This window comes from Caenorhabditis briggsae (genome assembly GCF_000004555.2).
Source record: "Caenorhabditis briggsae complete genome, chrII, whole genome shotgun sequence".
In the NCBI taxonomy this organism is placed as follows: Eukaryota; Metazoa; Nematoda; class Chromadorea; order Rhabditida; family Rhabditidae; genus Caenorhabditis; species Caenorhabditis briggsae.
The window spans coordinates 9,298,294-9,318,221 of record NC_013486.2 but is presented as its reverse complement, the minus strand read 5'-3'; the positions used below and the strand labels follow the sequence as shown (position 1 = coordinate 9,318,221).

Below are 19,928 nucleotides of genomic sequence, written 5' to 3'. Positions count from 1 at the left end.
AAAGTTTGTAGTAGCATAGAATTCGAGTAAAGCGTTGTACTGGGCTCAAACTTGGAGTGTGAAAATTTAAGTAATCCATCAGTAAACATGCTTAGTTTCAAATTATTTGGCAAATTTGCAGCAAAGTTATGGCTTGTCAAAAATGCTTGATCACCTAAAAACCAAAAACTACACCGTCCATCTTTGAACAATCATAACAATACCTAGACTTGAGGAATCACTTTGAAAATTACTGTAGCTCTTCAAACGCAAAATTATATTTCTACTAATTTTCGTGATTCCAAGATACTTATGTCTAAAGATATACCAGTTTCTAGTTAACCAAATCAAACTTTCTCATCAAAATCTATCTAACTATTATAACCAAATAATCTAGGCATCTGACAGATTAATACATGTCAAAACACTAATAAATCATTCTAAATCCGAAACACTTCGCATCGAAATTTGCACATCGGCGGATTTGACGAGAGGAGAGGAACGGGTTCAACCTTGAACATCTGCCTCCGTCTGTTCTTCTGTTGTTCTTCGTCCACAATGCTCTTCTAGGTGTACTTGACGATGCAAATAAGTGTTCTCTGTCTCTCGGCATGACTTCTCGGAAGGATCAGTGTCAAAATCCGTATATCATGTTAGAAGGAGAGGAACACAAATAGCACCATGTTTGGCAAAAGAAAATAAAAGAATAAGAAGTCTAAAATAAGTGAGAAGAACATACAAACAAATAAGCCGACTTTCTCTCTTGAGCTTGATCGAGAGGGTGTGATCGGATTTAGACGGCACTTGAGATTTCTGTTAGTAAACGGTAGTAAAGGTGTTGAGGAATTAAGAAAAAAAAAAGAGAAAGGAATCAACTTGTGGTTGGAAGGAAGATAATAAAAGGGTGGTGAAAAAAACATACATTTAAATTGGATAGATAAGATTAATAGTGATCAGGAAACAGGAACATTTCTTATCGAAAACTGATAAGGTGAATTTACAAAAATGGAACAAGGAAGCTTTCGATAAGTAGTGTTTTAAAAGTTTTTATAAATAATTTTAAAGATTGTTCTATTCCATACCTTTAACACTAATAGAAATACATCCAAACAGCCAACTTTGAACCTATATATCTCGGTCATTTTAAAGTTATTAAGAAGTAGTTTACTGATAAAATGTTGCTGATATTGTGATTAACATTTATCTGTTGGCCAATTTTTTATATCTTTTACAGGAACTGAGATATATAGGCTCAAAGTCGGTAGTTTGGATGGATCCATTACTTGCACTTTGAGCTCAATTATCTCAATTTCTATAAGAAAATTCGTAAATGCGTCAACGGATAAAATGTTTGTTATAACATCACCTACATGTTATCAGTTGGCACATTCTTGATATCTTGTATAAAAATCGAGATAATTCAGCTCAAAGTGTAAGTATAGGACTGCCCTCAATTAGAGTGCTTACGGTAGGTCAAAATGATATTCTTGAATGGAATTCAAATCAGATCCTATTGAGGTGTCATTTCAGCTTACTCTAACATGACTGCTAGTACATTCTCTGTGAATAAATGAAACTAGTATTGAAATGAAGCGTCGTATGCTGCTCACAATGAATTGAATAGGAAGGTACATATGGAAACGTACAGCTGCGAGAGGAAGAAGAGGAAGACTCAATCTCCCTTTTCACATTTCGCGTGCTCAATTTCATTCTGCTCTCTCCTTTTTCCCTTCGTAATCCGAATATAGAATTTATGCTCAGTTTTCGTTGTCATGACACATTTGGAAATGTTCTAAAACGCGTTTTAAATACGAATGGTTACTACCAAATCTGAAGGAGGAGCCACCCAGATAAAGAGAGGGAAACATAAAAAGTGCTAATAAATAATTTGAGAGGGTGATAAAGTGATATGATTAAACAAGAGAATGAGAGGGCGAGTGTCAAATGAAGGACTTCCGGACGGAAAATGATGCGGAGGAGAGAAAAGACAGCGGCCACCCTCCTAGAGAGCAAATATACAAAACGCCGGTTTTTTGGGGAAAAGAATAAGAAGCTGAAGACAATCGGAGAAGAATCGAAAAACCAACCGCCATTCAGACTAATCGCTTGCTTATAAGTTTCCAGAGAAAATAACAAAATTTAAACAGGACATTATCGAAGACATTACTGAATAAATTTCAAATGAATATAAGGACACAATTAGCATGGAAAATCAATAACATAGGGTTTTTCGGCTCAGAGAACATAAATTTTTGAGTTCAAAATAGTATACATTAGCAAGCATATGAGATTAGAAGAAGACTTAATCTCTCTTTTCACATTTCGAGTGTTCAATTGTAATTGACAGGGTTGCGCAAAACTACCAGCACTGTTAAAAACGAGTATATCTTTATACATCACTATTTTGGAAGCACAAAATTGGTAGAAATATAATTTTACGTATGATTCAAAGTTACAAAATTTTCAAAGCGATTCTTTAAGTCTAGGTATTGTTATTATTGTCCAAAGATGAACAGTATAATTTTTCTTGTTGCGATTTTCATGAGATGAAACAACTTTGACAAGCGATAACTCAGCTCAAAATTGATTTAAAAATTTGAAACTTGGCCAGTTTACTGATGAGTTGTTTTAATTTTTGCAGTCCGAATTTGAACTCAATACGACTACCCAAACTTTATGTTGGTTCAAACTTTAGTCCGGGTTGTTATGAACCACCTTGTAAATGATAACAGCACTTGGAAATTTTTTGAGGTTGAAATTAGTTACAATACAGTTTTGACAAATATAATTAAATTCAGTTACATGAGCTTTTATAGGTACAACAAAAACTTCAAATTACAGTACCTTTTCAAAACCGCAAAGCTTTTCAAAAACGTCACATCAAAATGCTCCAAGAAAAGAGCAAGAGGAGCAAAATGTTGTACTTCTCACACCCTTTTCGGATCCAAACACAAGGAATCGAAGACATGGGAAAGACAACAAAATAGTTTTGAACACCGTGAGCAAGAGATTCAAAAAGGGGGTCAAAGGACACAGAGGTGTCTGGTTAAATAGGTAGAAAAAGAAAGAAGCAAAAATGTCACCCCAAAAGAACAATGGATCGTTGTCGGGAGAGAGAGAGCGTGGAATGACCAAAAGCAGTGAGAAGAAGACTGCCTGAACGGTGCGCAAACACGTACAGAAGCTTCAAGCTTCTCTGCGTCTTGTCTCTCTCGTCTTCCGTGCTCATGGAGCTTTTAAGGCTGATGATGATGACCAGGTGGGAAAGGACAGACACACAGAACCTGCGCAAATAAAAGAGCACTGAGAATTTGGAGCCGCAGAGAGAACTTTTTGAATTTGACGCCGCTTATTGACTCGCATATTAATATTATTGTGATTTTGATTGAGCTCTTTCTCTGTCTCTTATTGCCGATTGATGACGTGTAACATCACAAAGGGCAAGAGAAACATTGGGCAAATGGACGAAAAATATGTTGAATGGAATAATAGGAAAAATGAAACAAAATGAGTCATTTGGGGAGACACTGGTTTCGTTGGAGTGGTTTATGATGTTTCTCAGAAGAAAACGAGAAGGAGCAATTGCAATGAGAATGTAATGGGGGCTTGTACATAAAAAAGAGCAACTGTCCTCCGGCTGGTCTGGCTCACACCCAACCCGTCAACTTGGATCTCAATTATATTGTTTCCTGCGAAAGATATCGAACATTTGTCAACTGATAAAATACTGGTCAAACTATGGTGAACAATTTATCAATTGACAAAATTTTGATATCTTTTGCAGAAATCGAGATAATTGAGCTCAAACTTGACGATTTGGGTGGGCTTCTATTTGAGCAAGTACGGTATCACGCTCCGGCTCAATTATCTCGATTCCTTCAAAAGATACATTACCAATATCTTTCAGTGGACACCCTTTTTATATCTCTCATAGGAGTCGAGATAATTGAGCTCAAACTTGACAATGTGGGGGCCCTTCTATTACAGGTTTTACGGTATTTAATTTCATCCGAAGCAATTTTCGAACAGATACTCTAACGGTTCCCATGAGTAAGGTTAGGAAGTTGTTCCCAGAACCACTCTGACCAATTAAAAACTGTAATCAGACACCTCAGGTGGCCATTAGCTAATGACTCTCTTCACCGGAAACATTATCCCCCTTACAGGTGACTCTGCAAACATTAAAATGGGCCTCCTGCCGTGTCATTCTCGACACCCCTACAAATCACTTGTAATACCATTACGCAACCTAACCGATCACCTGCTCACTCGATATCTCCGATCATATATTATGCTTTTCTAGAATGATGACGTGGAAAATTACGTCACCTCCCCGCCAGAATACCGTCTGTCACAAAGACGGCAAATTGGCGGTGTCCGTCGAGACCGTTGAGGTGGAACATTGCGCAATCGACCGGCAGACCCGAGAGAGGAGCAGTTTACAAAGGGGAGGCAACCACACGGGAGAGCAGATGTACCAACATGTGTGTTCGCGTTCTAAAGGGGCTTATGTAACAGGAAGCATGCGAGTAAAATATACGAGCAGATAGAGGACAGTGCAGATTCAATCCAATAGGGGCACATTATAGGAAAATGAAGGGAGAATCGAGAAGAATTTGAGGGGATCGGAAAATGGTATCCTAGGGGTGCCCGGTGGTATTGAACAGTTGATTCCGTGCATTCGGACTCTTCCGAAATTCAAATGAAAAATTCGGAAGAATCACAGTATCGGTCAATAAGATAACCGAAAACGTATTATTTTAATTATGTTATGGCCGTTTAGACCATTTTGAGGAGTCTGTAGCTCTGCTGTCAAATTTCCGATTACTTTGAAAATTTTAGAGAGTGCAAAGTAGATTGAAAACTTTGCATTCATAGAATTTTTCGGAAAGTCCTAAATTTTCAGATATTTGCCGCTTTCTGAAGGATAACCTTTTTTGTACTGTTTCTGTTTTCAACTCGGTTTTAGATAATTTCAAAAAGAAAAATGTCTACTGGGAAAACTTTTGAGAGTGATACACCCTACTAAAGCTCCCAGAAACTGATCTAACTGGTAAATCAATCTTCTTCTTTCTCTTTTTTCTTCGTTTCAGGCCGCCCGACACTGTCCGTTCGTATATCAGCAGGCGGTAAAAAGCATCGGAGCCGCCTGTCGGGTCTATCAAAAGGAACACCGCCAGGCGAGATACGGTGAGCCGTAAAGAAGTGAGCGAAACAGCCACGCAATACTTTTCTGCTCAAAAAAGATGAAAGAAGGAAATAATAATCAAGTGTGTGTGGAAGAAGTGGAAGAGAGTTTGGGTTGATTGGTTTTCATTGTATTAAGGGCAGATGATTCAGAGTGGGTTCATTTGAGAAAGTCTTACGGTAGAAACAAGGTGACAAGGTATGTAGATTCACATAAAAACTCAAAAGAAAAAATCAAGAAAATTCTAAAATTAGGACAATACATTGAAAAAACCAAGTGGTATCCGGTGGCTGGCGATCAAATGTGAGTTTATTAGTCTCCGACCAGCGCGCGAAAATTTCGTATTCGAACTTTCCGAGTTTTTTTTTCGATTATCTCGATTCCTATTCAAGGTATCGACAATGCGTCAATTGATAAAATATTTGTGATACAGTGCGTCGCATAACTATAGGACCCCCAGATGTTTTGGGTGCACAGGTCGTTTTTTGACCATTTTATCTACTCTAAATTGTTTTATTTACGTTTTTCATTGTTTTAAGCTTTTTCTGAAGATGTTTCTCGCAACTTTCTTTCAAAGTAAAAATGTCTGAATCCCATGTTCGCTTCAGTCAACAAAATCCATTTATTCTAAGCAACTAACAAAAAACACATCGAAAAATCAGTACTTAGTCTCTCCGCCGTTGTTTTGAATCACTTCAACGATCCTGCTCGACATGCTGGCTACAAGATTCTTCAATTCGGCATCAGTGAGAGCGTCCCATTCAGCCTGGATTGCGTCCTTGAGCTCCTGCACGGTCTTGAATTGCCTCCCGTTTCGATAGACCCGGCGAACGAGGATGCCCCAGATATTCTCAATGGGATTTAGATCCGGACTGCATGCTGGCCATTCGAGCACCTTGATTCGTTTCGAGACGAACCAGTTCCTCGTGGAGGTGCTCGTGTGGATAGATACGTTGTCCTGTTGAAACGTGTGGGTGTGGCGTCTGTTGCGGAAGAACGGAGCCACGGCCTTTTGGAGAGTTGCTTGGTACGTGGCAGAATTCTCCTTCGTGGTGATGAATTGCAGTTCGAGCTTTTTTCCATTGCAAAAAGCGCCCCCAAATCATAACAGAGCTGCGTTCTTGACGTGAAGTCAGCTTTCTCGATCTTCCCGCAGACTCCTTCAGCTTCTTCTCGTAATGGAGTGGGTCGGCGAGGTATTTTCGGATGACGTTACGACTTCTCGTGAGTTGACGGGACATCTCGTGAAGTGTCAGTCCAAGTTGTTTCATCACATCCACTTTGGCCTGTTCGGCAAGAGAGAGGAGTGTAGCGCGAGCCATGGTTGAAGGAATGTTTCCGAGGCATATTTTTGGGATAGGGACCAACCAATATTTTCAGTTACTGTACCTGCACATCAAACTATCGCCACGATCCGAATTACTGTAAAAAAAATGCAGCTGGAGATTTACGGAAGGGCCAGAAGTGAAGCTTGATCTCGAAAATGAGTTCCTTGCATTGTTAGATGTTCCACACGAAGATGTTGAAAGAAAGTTGCGAGAAACATCTTCAGAAAAAGCTTAAAACAATGAAAAACGTAAATAAAATAATTTGGAGTAGATAAAATGGTCAAAAAACGACCTGGGCACCCAAAACATCTGGGGGTAGTGTTTGCTGTACACCCCAAATTGAGGGGGGCCCTATAGTTACGCGACGCACTGTATTATTATGAACAACTTATCAGTGGACAGCTTGTTCATATCTTTTACAGGAGCCGAGATAAATTAGCTCAAAATTGAGAATTAGGATGTACTGGTTTTACGGTAGGTTAGAAATCAAAAAAAAACCCTGGAAAATAATGACTGGATAATAAGGCCGGGGACTAGAAAACTCACATTCGGCCGCCAGCCACCGTTTACTACTATGCTTTTCGATGGTTTCTGGACAAAATAAAGCATTAAAAAATTTACGCCATCTTTAAGTTGTTGAAATGTGGACAGAAATAACCTTATTTGGGTACATATCTCTGAATGAAATCTCATCTGAATCAAAGTGGAAACCAAACTGAGTAGAATTCTAGAGAACCATTAAAAATCATTAGATTTGTGTCGTTTTTTGAGTATACCGTCATAATCCTAGTCATTTAAGCTCACTTGAGATCTTGGAAAAGTCTTAGAAAAATAAAGAAAATCCGTTGTTGTGAGAAGTGAAAAACAACAAATCTTCTTATTTGGTGACACAATGGATCGTCATCTTCTTGAAAATGGCGGGATCGGAATGCAGTCCACCCTAATCACACTTTGGGAGGCAACTTGTGTTTCTGTTAGTCATGGAGAAGAAGAAAGAAAAAGAAAAAGAGAAGTAATAGACCAGTTTTCCGAGGGAACGTTTTGTTTCTGGCGCGAAAAGCAACATTCCAATAAGTTCAGTGTTTTCAAGGTCTTCGGTATATGCGACCCAATTGATTGATTACTCAAAGATTTCCACAATAGATAACTGAGATTTTGGGAGGTTTTTTAAAATAAGAAACGAAGCGAAAAAAAACTGATTCTGATGTGAAACTGACAAGGTTTTTACAGAACGATTTTACGATGGACGAAGGTCAGAAAATTGGCGAAATAAGACGAAAAAAAGAGGGTGAGAAAAACGACAAGTCATTCTAATTAGGAGGGAAACAGAATTTGAAAACAAAACGCTTTTAAAGAATTAGAATCCGATGAAATTGTAAGGTCAAGAATGATGAATCTATAGGTGTTGATGGGAACGGTTGGTTTTTCAAGCAATGGAAAGATTTGAAAGATTCAAATCAGAATAATCTGGGATAAGGTTTTATATCCATTACTTTTTTTAATTTTCAACTAGCAAGCTGGTGCGCCTTCGGCGCGATTTTTTTTCGGATACGGTAGAAATTTGATAAGAAAAGACAGTAAAAAGAGATGTGAAAAGATATCATCAGGAAACGAAAGTTTTGAAGTCGGTGTGTTCCAGTAGATTTTCTGTTGACAGAAAGCTATGAGTGCGCTATCTATCGCTATTTCATTTTCTTTTCAAATTTGATTTCGGACATTTGGTAAAAGGGGGACGTTCAGTGATAAACACCTAGCCATGAACCCCAAACAATGGCGACCTGAGGCCTTTTAGTACTTTTTTTACTTCAATGACATCGATCAAAAAAAAAGAAGAAATAGTAATGAGTAGCGCATCCAAAGCTTCCTGAAATTGGGCAGCACCCAATTCCTTCCAGCATCCGACATCCAATCCTCCTTTCCCATTCGGTACCGGTTCCGGTGATATTTGTCGAGTAGAGACGTCAGTAGTCTTGGTAGAAGGATCGGAGCCTTTCCATCCTTTTGGTCCATCCCAGCTGCCCTGGAAGCTCGTCATAACTCGGACTCCTCATCGACTCCTCGGTCCGACTTCTCGTTGATTTCTCCAGCTTATATAGCCCCCGTAGATTAGATCTAGAGAAAAGATAAGAAAAGAGTTCATGAAAGTTGCCAGCACGCGGAATTTCTGATATTTTTTCGTAATTTAAAAAAATCAAATCGACAATACACTTCTGGACATAATTATAAAGCCACTTTAATTTTCGAGTTTTTTCGAAAACTGGGAAAAGTGATTGAACAGCATATGGTTGTCATAAATACTATTTTGAAATGTCAATTAATGAATATCATTTGATACCGCTATCGTTTCTTAAAGGTGGTGTACGGTGAAATTTTTTATTGCATCAATATGTGCAGAAATGCATGTAGATTGACATAAAAATAAAGAAAAAATTCAAAAAAATTCCTTCATCGAGAAAAACGCATCGAAAAATACGCTGAAAGCCCTTAGGGACGAGGTTTTTTCTAGGCCGCCTCTAGATCTAATCTACGGGGGCTATATAAGCTGGAGAAATCAACGAGAAGTCGGACCGAGGAGTCGATGAGGAGTCCGAGTTATGACGAGCTTCCAGGGCAGCTGGGATGGACCAAAAGGATGGAAAGGCTCCGATCCTTCTACCAAGACTACTGACGTCTCTACTCGACAAATATCACCGGAACCGGTACCGAATGGGAAAGGAGGATTGGATGTCGGATGCTGGAAGGAATTGGGTGCTGCCCAATTTCAGGAAGCTTTGGATGCGCTACTCATTACTATTTCTTCTTTTTTTTTGATCGATGTCATTGAAGTAAAAAAAGTACTAAAAGGCCTCAGGTCGCCATTGTTTGGGGTTCATGGCTAGGTGTTTATCACTGAACGTCCCCCTTTTACCAAATGTCCGAAATCAAATTTGAAAAGAAAATGAAATAGCGATAGATAGCGCACTCATAGCTTTCTGTCAACAGAAAATCTACTGGAACACACCGACTTCAAAACTTTCGTTTCCTGATGATATCTTTTCACATCTCTTTTTACTGTCTTTTCTTATCAAATTTCTACCGTATTCGCTTTATTTTTTGTAGGTTTATGACGGTATACTTAAAAAGCGACACAAAAAAGATTTTTAATTGGTTTTCAAAATTCTACTCAGTTTGATCCCTTTCTCATCCATTTTCGCATCCTTTTTATGTTTATTTTCTTTTTATGTTTTTTTTCGAGGGATTTGAAAAAAAATTTGTATTAGGAAAAAAAAATAACTTTTAAAACCTTTTTATAGTATAAACATTTTTGATCGGAACCCCCCTTTGAAGAGTTCAACCAATTTTTGCAAGTGCAAAGTAGCTTATACAAAAACAAAAAGTGAGAAACTTTAGAAAGATAAATGAGAGATAATTTGATCATTGAACAACTCATAGCTCTCCCAGCTAATGCGGTTCACACATTTCGCATTTCAAACATATGTTAGTTTGATTCTTGACCTAATTCATGGGATTTCGAAATAGAGTTTCAATAATTTATTAGAAACTTGTTTTTCTTAAGTTGCGTTCTTCTCATGAGATGTAGACTCGATTTCTAAAAGATCCCTATTTTGATGACTACAGGAAATTGACATGGTTCTCAAATTCCAGAATCAATTTTTTGTTTTCTCTTGTTTTGAAAAAATCATTAGTTTCACACCTGTTGCGTGCAAATGTCGTTGAATCCATCACCAACCAATTGTCAATTTTCAATATCTTTTTGGACTTTTCCCATCATCCAAATCTTCATTTTCTGTGGTGATACGTCTTGTCTCTTTTCCTATCAATCTGTCTCATTCTTTCCTCCCCCGTACCTTCTTCTGTCTCTGTGTGTGTAATCTGCGAGTGTGCTTCGTGTGCACTTCCACCACCACGACGACACATTCCGCGGATCCTCTTTGGTTTTTTTTTCACGAAATCATTTTGTCACAAATTGGTTCGTGACAGGAAGAGCGACCTCGGACAAAGAGGAATTGGGAGAGAAGATAACGGAGGTCACCTGGTTTGAAACTTGCTCTTTTTGTCCGTTGGGGTTATCTTTGATCCAAATGTTTCCAATCTCAAGGATTAGGTGCATTGCGAAATTCACATTTTCTGCTTTTCTACGCATAAATTTTCGGAAATTTGTTGAATAGCATTCCTGCCATATTCAGGTTTATTCAATAAAATTTGAAAAGGAAAACAACTGATACTTCAATAATTGAAAAATTGTGTTTCACAAAGTTTTTCAATTGATTTTCGGACATTTTGACCATTTTCAGGAGTCTGGAGCTCGACTGTCGAGTTTCCGGTCCCTTTGAAAATTTTGGATGTTATGAAACAGATCCAGATTGAAAACTTTGCATTCACAGAATTTCTCAAAATTTTCTAGTTTTTGAGATTTTTACCGATTTCTGAAAGACACTTTTTGCCTGTTTTTGTACCGAACGAGAAAAAACAGGTTTGCCAGTCGAGCTCCAGACTACTAAAAATATTCAAAATGGCTGAAAATCAACTGAAAACCCAATTTTTGTATATCTTACAGGTACTGTAAATTTTAGTATTTACGAGATTCGTTAATTTTTTGTCATAAATGAGCAACGGCTACTTTAGAACCATTCCAGAAAAGTTTAAGGCTCAATCCAGTAGTCCATTAATTTTGAAGATTGTTTGTTTTCGAAACGAAAAACGCCAAAAAAAGATTCAAGTTTGATAATGTTCCCGAATTTTCCCGAACAGCAAAAAAGCATCTTATTAGCAAAAAAATCATGTGTACAGAGAATTCGGACTATTTTGAATTCAAAATTTGTGATTTCAAGCAAATTTTTTTATTCACACACTTTGCAACTCCCAATTCTTATTTTACAGCTTTGTAACTAATCCTGTAAATCATTTTTCGATATGATAAGATATAAAAGAAAGGTGTCAAGTTCTCAAATAAAGTAATAAAAAGTGCTATTTGCATTCTTCTTCTTTTCTTTTTTTTTTCCCAATTCTTTCGGCCACACACTGCAGCAGTAATTGGCTCCTCAAACTCCTCTCATCATCTTCTTCTTTCTCCGTCGAATCTCTTCTGATTTATGTCTCTCAGCACCATCCCCCTGCGTCTCTTATCACTCTCAACACACTGGTCCCATCTGATATGATTCGTCGTCCCCTATCCCCGATTGGTACTTTTTTGCAGTGAAAACGAAACAACGAGCGACGGGCTCCCCCGAGAGCGGCGACCTCGATCAAGATGGTCCGCATGGCAGAGCGGTTGGCCGAAAACTTCATTCCAGAAGCCAGGAATGAAAGTGAACCGGCCTACAGTAGATACAAGTAAGTTTTTGAAATCTTTTCTTCGCCTTTTTTGAATTTGTAACGGAGTTGGATTCTCAGATCTCGAGGTGCCCTAAACAGATCCAGATTGAATTCCAGAGCCTCTCTGGCTTCTTCACAAGGAAGAAGGATAACATTAGGTATGCTAGGGGATTTAGTACCTACGAATATAATCATGAACGTTTTCAGTGGAAACCGATAGTGGTCTGATAGAAGTAGAAAGCGATAAACAATTTCTCGATGCGTTCAAAGATGCAAACATGGACGCAGTGCACCATTTGAATGCAACAAATCCAGTTACCAGGTTTGAATCCTATCATAGTTAGTTTCAATTTTTTGATTTCAGAGGTCTCTGGTGTCTGATTATAATTGCCTTCGTAATTTTGGTGCTGGTCCAGTGCTATTCTCAAATAAAATTGTATATAAGTGAACCAGTTGCAACAAATATTGAAGCAGAATATCCTAGTAAAATATCATTTCCTACGGTCGCAATTTGCAATAATAATCAGTTCAGGTATAAAATTAACTGGTCCTTCAATTCCCAGATGCGCCATTTTTTCAGATTAACATATTTGACTGGTGGTCGAATAATGAACAGAAGATCAAAATCTATAAGCGGGTCTTTACTATCAACGGGTCATGATATTGAATCGGTTTTTGATACTGTAAGTTGCCTTTGAAACTGATAAAAAAACAGAAAAAAGAATTTCAGGTTCTAAGGAAATCCTGGGACATGGACGCTGTCAAATTCTTGCGAAGTGCCGCTCATTGGAAATCTAGAATGATTCTTGGGTATGAGAAATTCCCAAAGTTCATAGCTAAAATTTCATATCCTTCAGATGTACTTGGCCAAATGGAACATCGTGCAAGTTGTCAGATTTCAAAGCAGTTTGGACGACAACTGGTCTCTGTTGGGCTATCAATTCCGATCCACACAATCCATATGAAGTTACCGGTTCTGGAGAAGGTCATGGATTACGTCTTCTTCTAAACGTGGAGAGTTATGAGAGAGTGGATGCTTGCACAAAACATTTCCGAACCAAAAGTCTTCCTGGACTCAAGATTTTGATCTATAATCAAACAGACGTTCCAGATAGCAGTATGAATGGAGTTAATGTCCCATCTGGATACTCCATGGATATCCCATTCAAAATGCAACATGTGAGTTTGTGATTAGAAATTTTTTGAAACGAATGAATGTTTCAGAGATCAAAACTCCCCGGCGTCCACTGTATTGAAGAAAATGATGAGCAAATTGAAGCAAGTACAGACTTCAATAATCCAGAAAACGTTAGAACATGCACATTGAGAAGATACATGACCGAAGTCGAGAATTCATGTCATTGTACTTTGAGAAGAGCATATACCAGCAACTCAACGAACGATCTGAAAATGGCTGCATGTAATGTGGATCAGTACTTTGGGTGTGCTCAAGAAGCTATGAAAAGAGTCAGGGAAGAGGGAACGGCCAGCACTTGTCTTCCACCATGCAAATCAATTGATTATACTGCTTGGCAGGTGTGATGATCCTTTGTTGAAACTGGTATATTCATTATTTATTTCAGGACATGAATCGTTTGCCACAAAATTTGATGCCAGCTCTTATTGAAGAACAAGAAGAAGACGATGAAGATGATGTTGAACAGGAAGAACTTGATGAAAATGTCTCATTTTCTACAGTATCCGGAGGAGAGACATTCTCATGTGAAGACAGTGCGTATTTAGATGAGAAACAAGTCATGAGAATTAAAAGAGATGCTCATAGAGCCTATGAGATGCAAGCAAGACATCAGGAAGATATATTTTTAAGATCTAGAAGACTGATTGCGAGACTCAGAAATGCTATTACATCGTGAGTAGTTTTTGAAATCCTGAGAAAATCGATTGCATATTTAGAATCGAGCGTCAGAAATGGGGATGGCATTCAGACACTTTCAACGGAGTCGCTGACCGATTATCCAACTTGACCTGCTTCTCAAACTTCAGTGAACGTCATCGTGACGTCATCAACATTTTAGAGTCAAGGCCCATCACCAGTGAGGAGAAGAAAGCAAATCAAATGTTTTTCGTAAGCATCTAAATCCCTTCTTTAGTCGAAGTGTTCCATTCTATATTACAGCTTTTGGATGAAAACGGATTCAAAAGAAATGCCACGAAATATATGTCAATTGGAGATTTGAAGTCAAGATACGGTGACAAAGTGGATGACGTCGCAGAAGAGATTGCCATCATTTTGAGGATTGTAAGTTTTAGAAGGTGTTGTAGACAATGATTCGGAGCTTCAGATGGAAAAGCTGTGGCACGTCTTCATGCCGGATTCTTATCTGAAATCGATATCGGGAGACTTTTCCAGAATGGATAGGATTATTGAATTGATGGATCAGTATGAGTTGAATAAGTTGCAAAGAAGAGCATGGGCTGAGAAAATGCAATCGAGACAGATGAAACATTTCTTTGAGGATGACTTTTATGAAGTAAGAGAAATACCGTAAGCACTCTAAAAGAGATCCTTCAAAACAGTCAACTTTGACCCAATTTATCTCCCTTCCTGTAAAAGATATGAAAAAGTTGTCAGTTGATAAAATGTTCATCATGTTACCAGAAACATTTTATCAGTTAACAACTTTTTAATATCTCTAACAGAAAATGAGATATGTAGACTCAAAGTTGATGGTTTGGGTGAAACTCTATCAAAGTGTTTACGGTACTCTGTTTTCCAAAAACCAAAGCAATTTCAGTCCTACTACCAGCCACTGATCAAAGATCTTGACACAACTCTCGTCAAACAAATCGATGAAGTTGAATCTGATTGGCCGAAAGTTGAATACTACCTACAGCGTGGTAGTGCTGGCAAAACCGGAGCAATTATGTTTTTCGGCGACGGAAAGAAGGAAAATCGACAGAAATTCGAGAAACTAATCATCGAAATGCATGAATGCGCATCTGGAAAATTGAGGAAGGAAGCTGGGAAAATGTTGCATAGTTTCAAGAAAAGTTACCGAGAACTTCAAGCTGCCTATGGCAAATTGTTCAAGGAAGAACTGCCGGATTATTTAGAAAACTTCCAGTTCGGAAACAAATTTGTAGGAGATAATTTCGCAATGGTCAACATTTTCTTGCACCGAATGAATCTCGAAGTGTGGAGTCAAGATAGAACGTATGGATTCTGGAGTCTTGCTTGTGATATTGGTGGAGCACTTGGACTATTTCTGGGAGCATCTTTACTGACAATCATTGAAATCGTTTATCTTTGCATCCAGTATGGTTTATGTGGAAAACGAGCGAGAAATATGAAATGTATTCCAATGTAAGTTTTCATCAAATATAACTTTTTAATAGTTGCCGTTTCAGGGATAAGTTGACTAGACAAGTCAAAAAAGTGGCGACGTGCAGTTGTTGTAAGAAAGAAGAGAAGCCAAGAGAACCGATTTATAAAAAGAAAAGTCAGAGTTATCAAAGAAGGTTTGCAAAAGAGCTAGAAGTTTTTATTCAATTCAATTTATGTTTCAGATATACCGCCGAAGACGAAGAGCAAGCTGAGAAGTTCCGTTCACGAACGTCGAGTGAAGATTCCAAAATGAGGAAAAACATTTGGGCACAAATGAACGACCCATCCGCGAACTCGACGTTGACGCCTTCTGAAATCAAGCACTTCCTCGATCAAGTGCAGAGACATTCGCAACCACCCAGTTATCATGATGATCAACATCCCGGTATGTTTCATTCCATGTTTTATTAGAAAATTGGTAAAAAAGTTCAACAGAAAAAGAAAACAACAATATAGAACAAATGGGTGTGAACAAGAGTGATAATGGGAAAATTCCTAGACGAGAGATCTGTCGAGAAGGTGATTTTTAGCGGGTTTATTATTGTTGTTGTAGACAGTCTGCGGATAATATGGATTTGTTGGGTCAAGCTCTTGTGGGGCCATAATAGATGAAAAAGTGACGGGAGTGTTGATGGGCTTCAAGAAAACAGTATTCGCAAAAGAGAAATGAGGGGTTTTAAATTTCAAAAGTCTGAAGAGAACAACTGCGAACACCAATCTAACGATGGTGACTGTAGAGAAGAAGAAAAAAAAGAAGTAGTCCTTGACTCCAATAATTGATGCGTCGTTTACGTTCTCATGGACTCGTGTTATGAACTTCACTCCGGCGACAGTTACCCATGTGTAGGCAGCGATTTCGATGAGTACGCTGAGAACCAATGGAATGATACTGCGATAACGAATCGTAGCCAGCTGCATCCACATTGCAGCGGTATAGAACACGAACATGATTTCCGGCGACAGTTTATCTCCATTTGGACTGATTGTTACCATCAGAGCGACAGCGAAATCGGTGAATGCAAGGATGTTGAGACAGAAATGTCCAACTTTGTTCAGACATTTCGAAACTTCTTGTGCCGCGGCTTCTGAAAAAGATTTTGACATGTTTTATTTTCGAAGGCCCATAATTATAACTTACGCCGGAATGATGCGGAACCGCTGCGGAGAACTTCATACGACAAAACGCCGGGATTCTTATTGCTGACTCTTGACATTTTTTCTGAAAATAGATGGAAATTTTAGAAACAAATGCTGGAAAAGCAAAAATTAGACAGAAAATCGGAGAAACCGCATAGAAGTTCTGACCGCGTTGCAAGCAGCGACGCGACGCGCGGCGCCGCGCGATGCGAACACACAGACGAGCAATCACGTATATTATGTGCTACAGTAACCTTTCAAATATTTATTGCGAATTTAGAATTCCGAAGGTGACATGATAGTAACAAAAAAAACCGAGAAAAATATAATTCTAAAGCTGAAAAAAATGTTAATAGAAGTTCAGAGCGGAAATGTATTTCATATACTTCTCTCTGACTTGTTTTCTCATAATCCGCTCAGAGTTATAAACGTGAGTATGCTGCTCTTTGGCGATGAGTTGTAGTACAGCAAGAAGGATCGGAAGTATCAGAAGTTCAAGGGGACATGGTCGAAAATTGAGTATACTTTCTTGTTGTGACCAATCTATAGAATCTATTAGAATATCTGTAGATATGCCTAAAAGAACATCTGCTGGGCCGTGGAATCGTGTGTGAGTAGAAGCGAATGTGTGGTAGCAACGATTGACGAAATGAAAAATGATGTGAAAAACAGGATAAATGAAATGTGGCTCATTTAGCAGTAGAAGGAGAGAATAAGAAAGAGTCAATATTTCAAGACCAACATTGATCAATGTAGATGTAGTTAGCTCCCTGTTGCTCAGTTTCAGAAAAGCTATTTCTTCTGAAATTACAAGTATTGTTATGAGAAACCAGCTATCAAAATTTCACCTTTGAACTTCACACGGTTCTGAAGAATCGTTGTCATTGAAGGCGAAAGGAGTCCGTTGGCTTTTTTCTCTTGTTCTCGAGTATAATAATTTCGGTTTCTGGAAATACTGTTATGATCTTTAAGAAATGTAGCCAGTTAATAACTAACTTGTAGTAAACGAACATTTCAATGAGAAATGCAAGAACGAGAATTCCAGGATGGAACACGACGACAACGATCATAAGTGAAAAATATGCCATTCTACAAAATTTTCGATTTTCTTTTTCCTGAGCACTTTAAGAATGAAAAGCTACCGTAATCTCACTAAAGACGTACCTGATCATTGGGTTTCTATAGTTTCCCTCATGTTCTCCGTCTGGTCGCGGCTTGTAAGAACTTGATTCTTCTGGTTTTCTATCATCCTCCTCAGAATCCGTCTCATTGTCTCTGAAGCTCTCATCTTCTGAATGCTGATAGATCTCTTGGTAGACTCTTCTTCTTGTGTAACGCTTCGAAACCTTCCATCTAACCATTGGTCGCCTACAGTAGTCAGATTATTCAGACGAAAAAACAATGAGGAAAAGTAGGTCCGACAGAACGTGTTGAAAAGAATGAGGGGAAAATCAAAAACGCTTCTCGAAGCAGCAAGAACAAACACATAAAAGGGCGAGAAAAGGAGGAAAGGATGAAGAAGAAGAAGAAGAAGCCGAAATAGAGAAATGAGAGCACCCGGGTACCCCAGAACTGCCGTTTATTTTTCGGTTGGTGTCCCTTCAGCCACTAAATTCATTCATTTCTCTAATACAGAAGAATTTCAAAAAAAAACGAGACACAGAGAAATAATATCATGTTGAAAACTTGCTCTCAATATAAATGAGGCTTATAATTTTTGGAGGGACAATCTATCTGAACAAGATACGAAAGGGCAGGAATAGAAAAAAGGAAAAGAGCAAAATTGGGGCGGAGATTGGAAAAAAGGAGGTCAGAAGACGAATGATGAAGGAAGAAAATGGGAAGAATCCCATAAAATGAGTGGTATGTGTGTGGTAATGGATGAAGACGAGCGGAGGTTGGATATATATTGGAAAAGAGTCTGACATGAAAATGATTACGCAAAATGGCACCCTAAGAAGTGCTCGACACTAGTCATTGCTCATTTTCTACATCGGGAAGAGGTTCGCTCCGAAAAAGGGGAGTAAGATCGAAGAAGGGACTTTACTGGTTTAAAAAGATTAAAGTTTCAACCGGTGCTTTCTAGAAGAAGTGTTTCTCAGAGTGGGAAAATGTTTTTAAGTTATTATGGCGAAATGAAAAAAGTTATGGGAAAATTGTAACTATGGTGCACTTTATCATGTGAAGGTTGAGGAGATATAGGCGATGTAGCTAAAAAAATACATTTGGAAAAATTTGTGGAGAAAGAGACACAAAGTCATAGGGCTTAAAAACAACTCTGCGCCGAATTAGAGAGGTATATGCACATCCAAATTATACGTTATGCTTCAGAGACTTCTTGCACGGTTTGAAGAAAAAACATAGTTTAAAACAATCATTTATTCCCTCATTCAAGAACAAATCTCTACTTCAAGACTAATTACCGTACTCACTCTAGTAGAAGCTAACCCAAACCGTCCACTTTGAGCTCAAATATCTCGATTCCTGTAGAATATATCAAACATTTGTCAACGGATATACTATTTATCATAGAACCACCAACACTTTATCAGTTTGCAAATTTATGATAACTCTGAACCGATATAATTGAGCTAACGGCTTTGATGGACTTCTATTAGCGGAAATACTGTATTTTTTTTCCAGAAGACCAATATTATTACAACGATCCAAACTACTTGGGAATATCTCCGGTTCCAAATAAACCGTAAGTTGTTCATGCTTCAAAAGTGAATTCATTCCGAAATGTTCCATTTCAGAGATGATAACCGGGAGAGCTCAACATCCGGCTACCACTCATTTCCCCTTCCTCCACGAGCCACGAATCCGCGTGATGAATCTCCGATTCCTGATACCGAACCAATATCCGTATCTGAATTCTCAGATGCCCATGCCGTTTCTCTATTCCGAACACCTCCACCAACAAAACGACGAACATCATCACAAAAGGATCAGAAAGTGAGCGATGATGATGATTTTGATAAACAGTCTTACGTGTAGATTCTCCAGTGTCTTTCTCATGTTTTCCCAGCTTTTTATGCCCTTTTTCTGTTTTGAAACGAATAAACTCTTTCCGAATTTTAAATTCAGAAAATATATATCTGAAAAGGTAGATGACGTGGTTTTGAAGGAAGCAGAAGCAGTAAAAGAAGAAGGCAGAGCAAACAATAGAAGACGGAATTCTTCCAAAATTAAACCTTTCCAATGTGTCTTGGTGCAGACGAGGTCCTCGTGATTTAAAAAAAAAGAGGGCGGGAAATTGAAAATTTGAGTTGATGGAAGAAAAGTCGAAAGAAACTAAAAAGAATTCTGGAAAAAAGAAAAATTGCAGTCCTTGAAACCTTTTTTGTGTTAATTCCCACGCGTTGTGTGTTGCTAACTGATTCCTTTTTTATCAGCTGAATAGAGAACTAACAAGCTGAAAAAAAAGAAGAAGAGAGAGCTGTTTATAACCAAATCAAGCATCGGGAAAATAGTTCAATCCAAAAAAAGACCGAGGCCTCTCTCGATCATTAATTCATAACTGCCTCACATGTCTGCTGGTTACACATTTCATACTCAACTTCTTTTTTCTTCTTTTTTTTTTGATTGAATGTTTGTTTCTTCAACAAAACAAAAAACGGATGCAGGTGAAACT

At 38.3% G+C, this 19,928-nt stretch overlaps 4 protein-coding genes across 4 annotated transcripts; 2 read left to right on the top strand and 2 right to left on the bottom strand.

Moving 5' to 3' along the window:
* Positions 1-5,825: 5,825 nt before the first annotated feature.
* On the bottom strand, positions 5,826-6,489 carry CBG02654 (the record flags this gene model as incomplete). The annotated part of the gene is made up of 2 exons (XM_002630879.1): positions 5,826-5,963; positions 6,085-6,489. 2 exons carry the CDS (start codon positions 6,487-6,489, stop codon positions 5,826-5,828), a joined length of 543 nt encoding a protein of 180 aa, XP_002630925.1.
* A 2,600-nt stretch (positions 6,490-9,089) lies between these two features.
* Positions 9,090-10,863, top strand: CBG02655 (the record flags this gene model as incomplete). The annotated part of the gene is made up of 2 exons (XM_002630880.1): positions 9,090-9,355; positions 10,791-10,863. 2 exons carry the CDS (start codon positions 9,090-9,092, stop codon positions 10,861-10,863), a joined length of 339 nt encoding a protein of 112 aa, XP_002630926.1.
* Positions 10,864-11,746: 883 nt separating this feature from the next.
* On the top strand, positions 11,747-19,291 carry CBG02656 (the record flags this gene model as incomplete). Its single annotated transcript, XM_002630881.1, has 15 exons — positions 11,747-11,829; positions 12,176-12,343; positions 12,392-12,494; positions 12,542-12,621; positions 12,669-12,990; positions 13,036-13,347; positions 13,395-13,542; positions 13,848-13,897; positions 13,949-14,029; positions 14,115-14,303; positions 14,568-15,136; positions 15,181-15,291; positions 15,340-15,542; positions 18,938-18,998; positions 19,051-19,291. The coding sequence occupies 15 exons, from the start codon at positions 11,747-11,749 to the stop codon at positions 19,289-19,291; spliced, it is 2,721 nt and encodes a 906-aa protein (XP_002630927.1).
* On the bottom strand, positions 15,653-17,655 carry CBG02657 (the record flags this gene model as incomplete). The annotated part of the gene is made up of 4 exons (XM_002630882.1): positions 15,653-16,242; positions 16,296-16,376; positions 17,143-17,240; positions 17,459-17,655. 4 exons carry the CDS (start codon positions 17,653-17,655, stop codon positions 15,653-15,655), a joined length of 966 nt encoding a protein of 321 aa, XP_002630928.1.
* Positions 19,292-19,928: the final 637 nt, after the last annotated feature.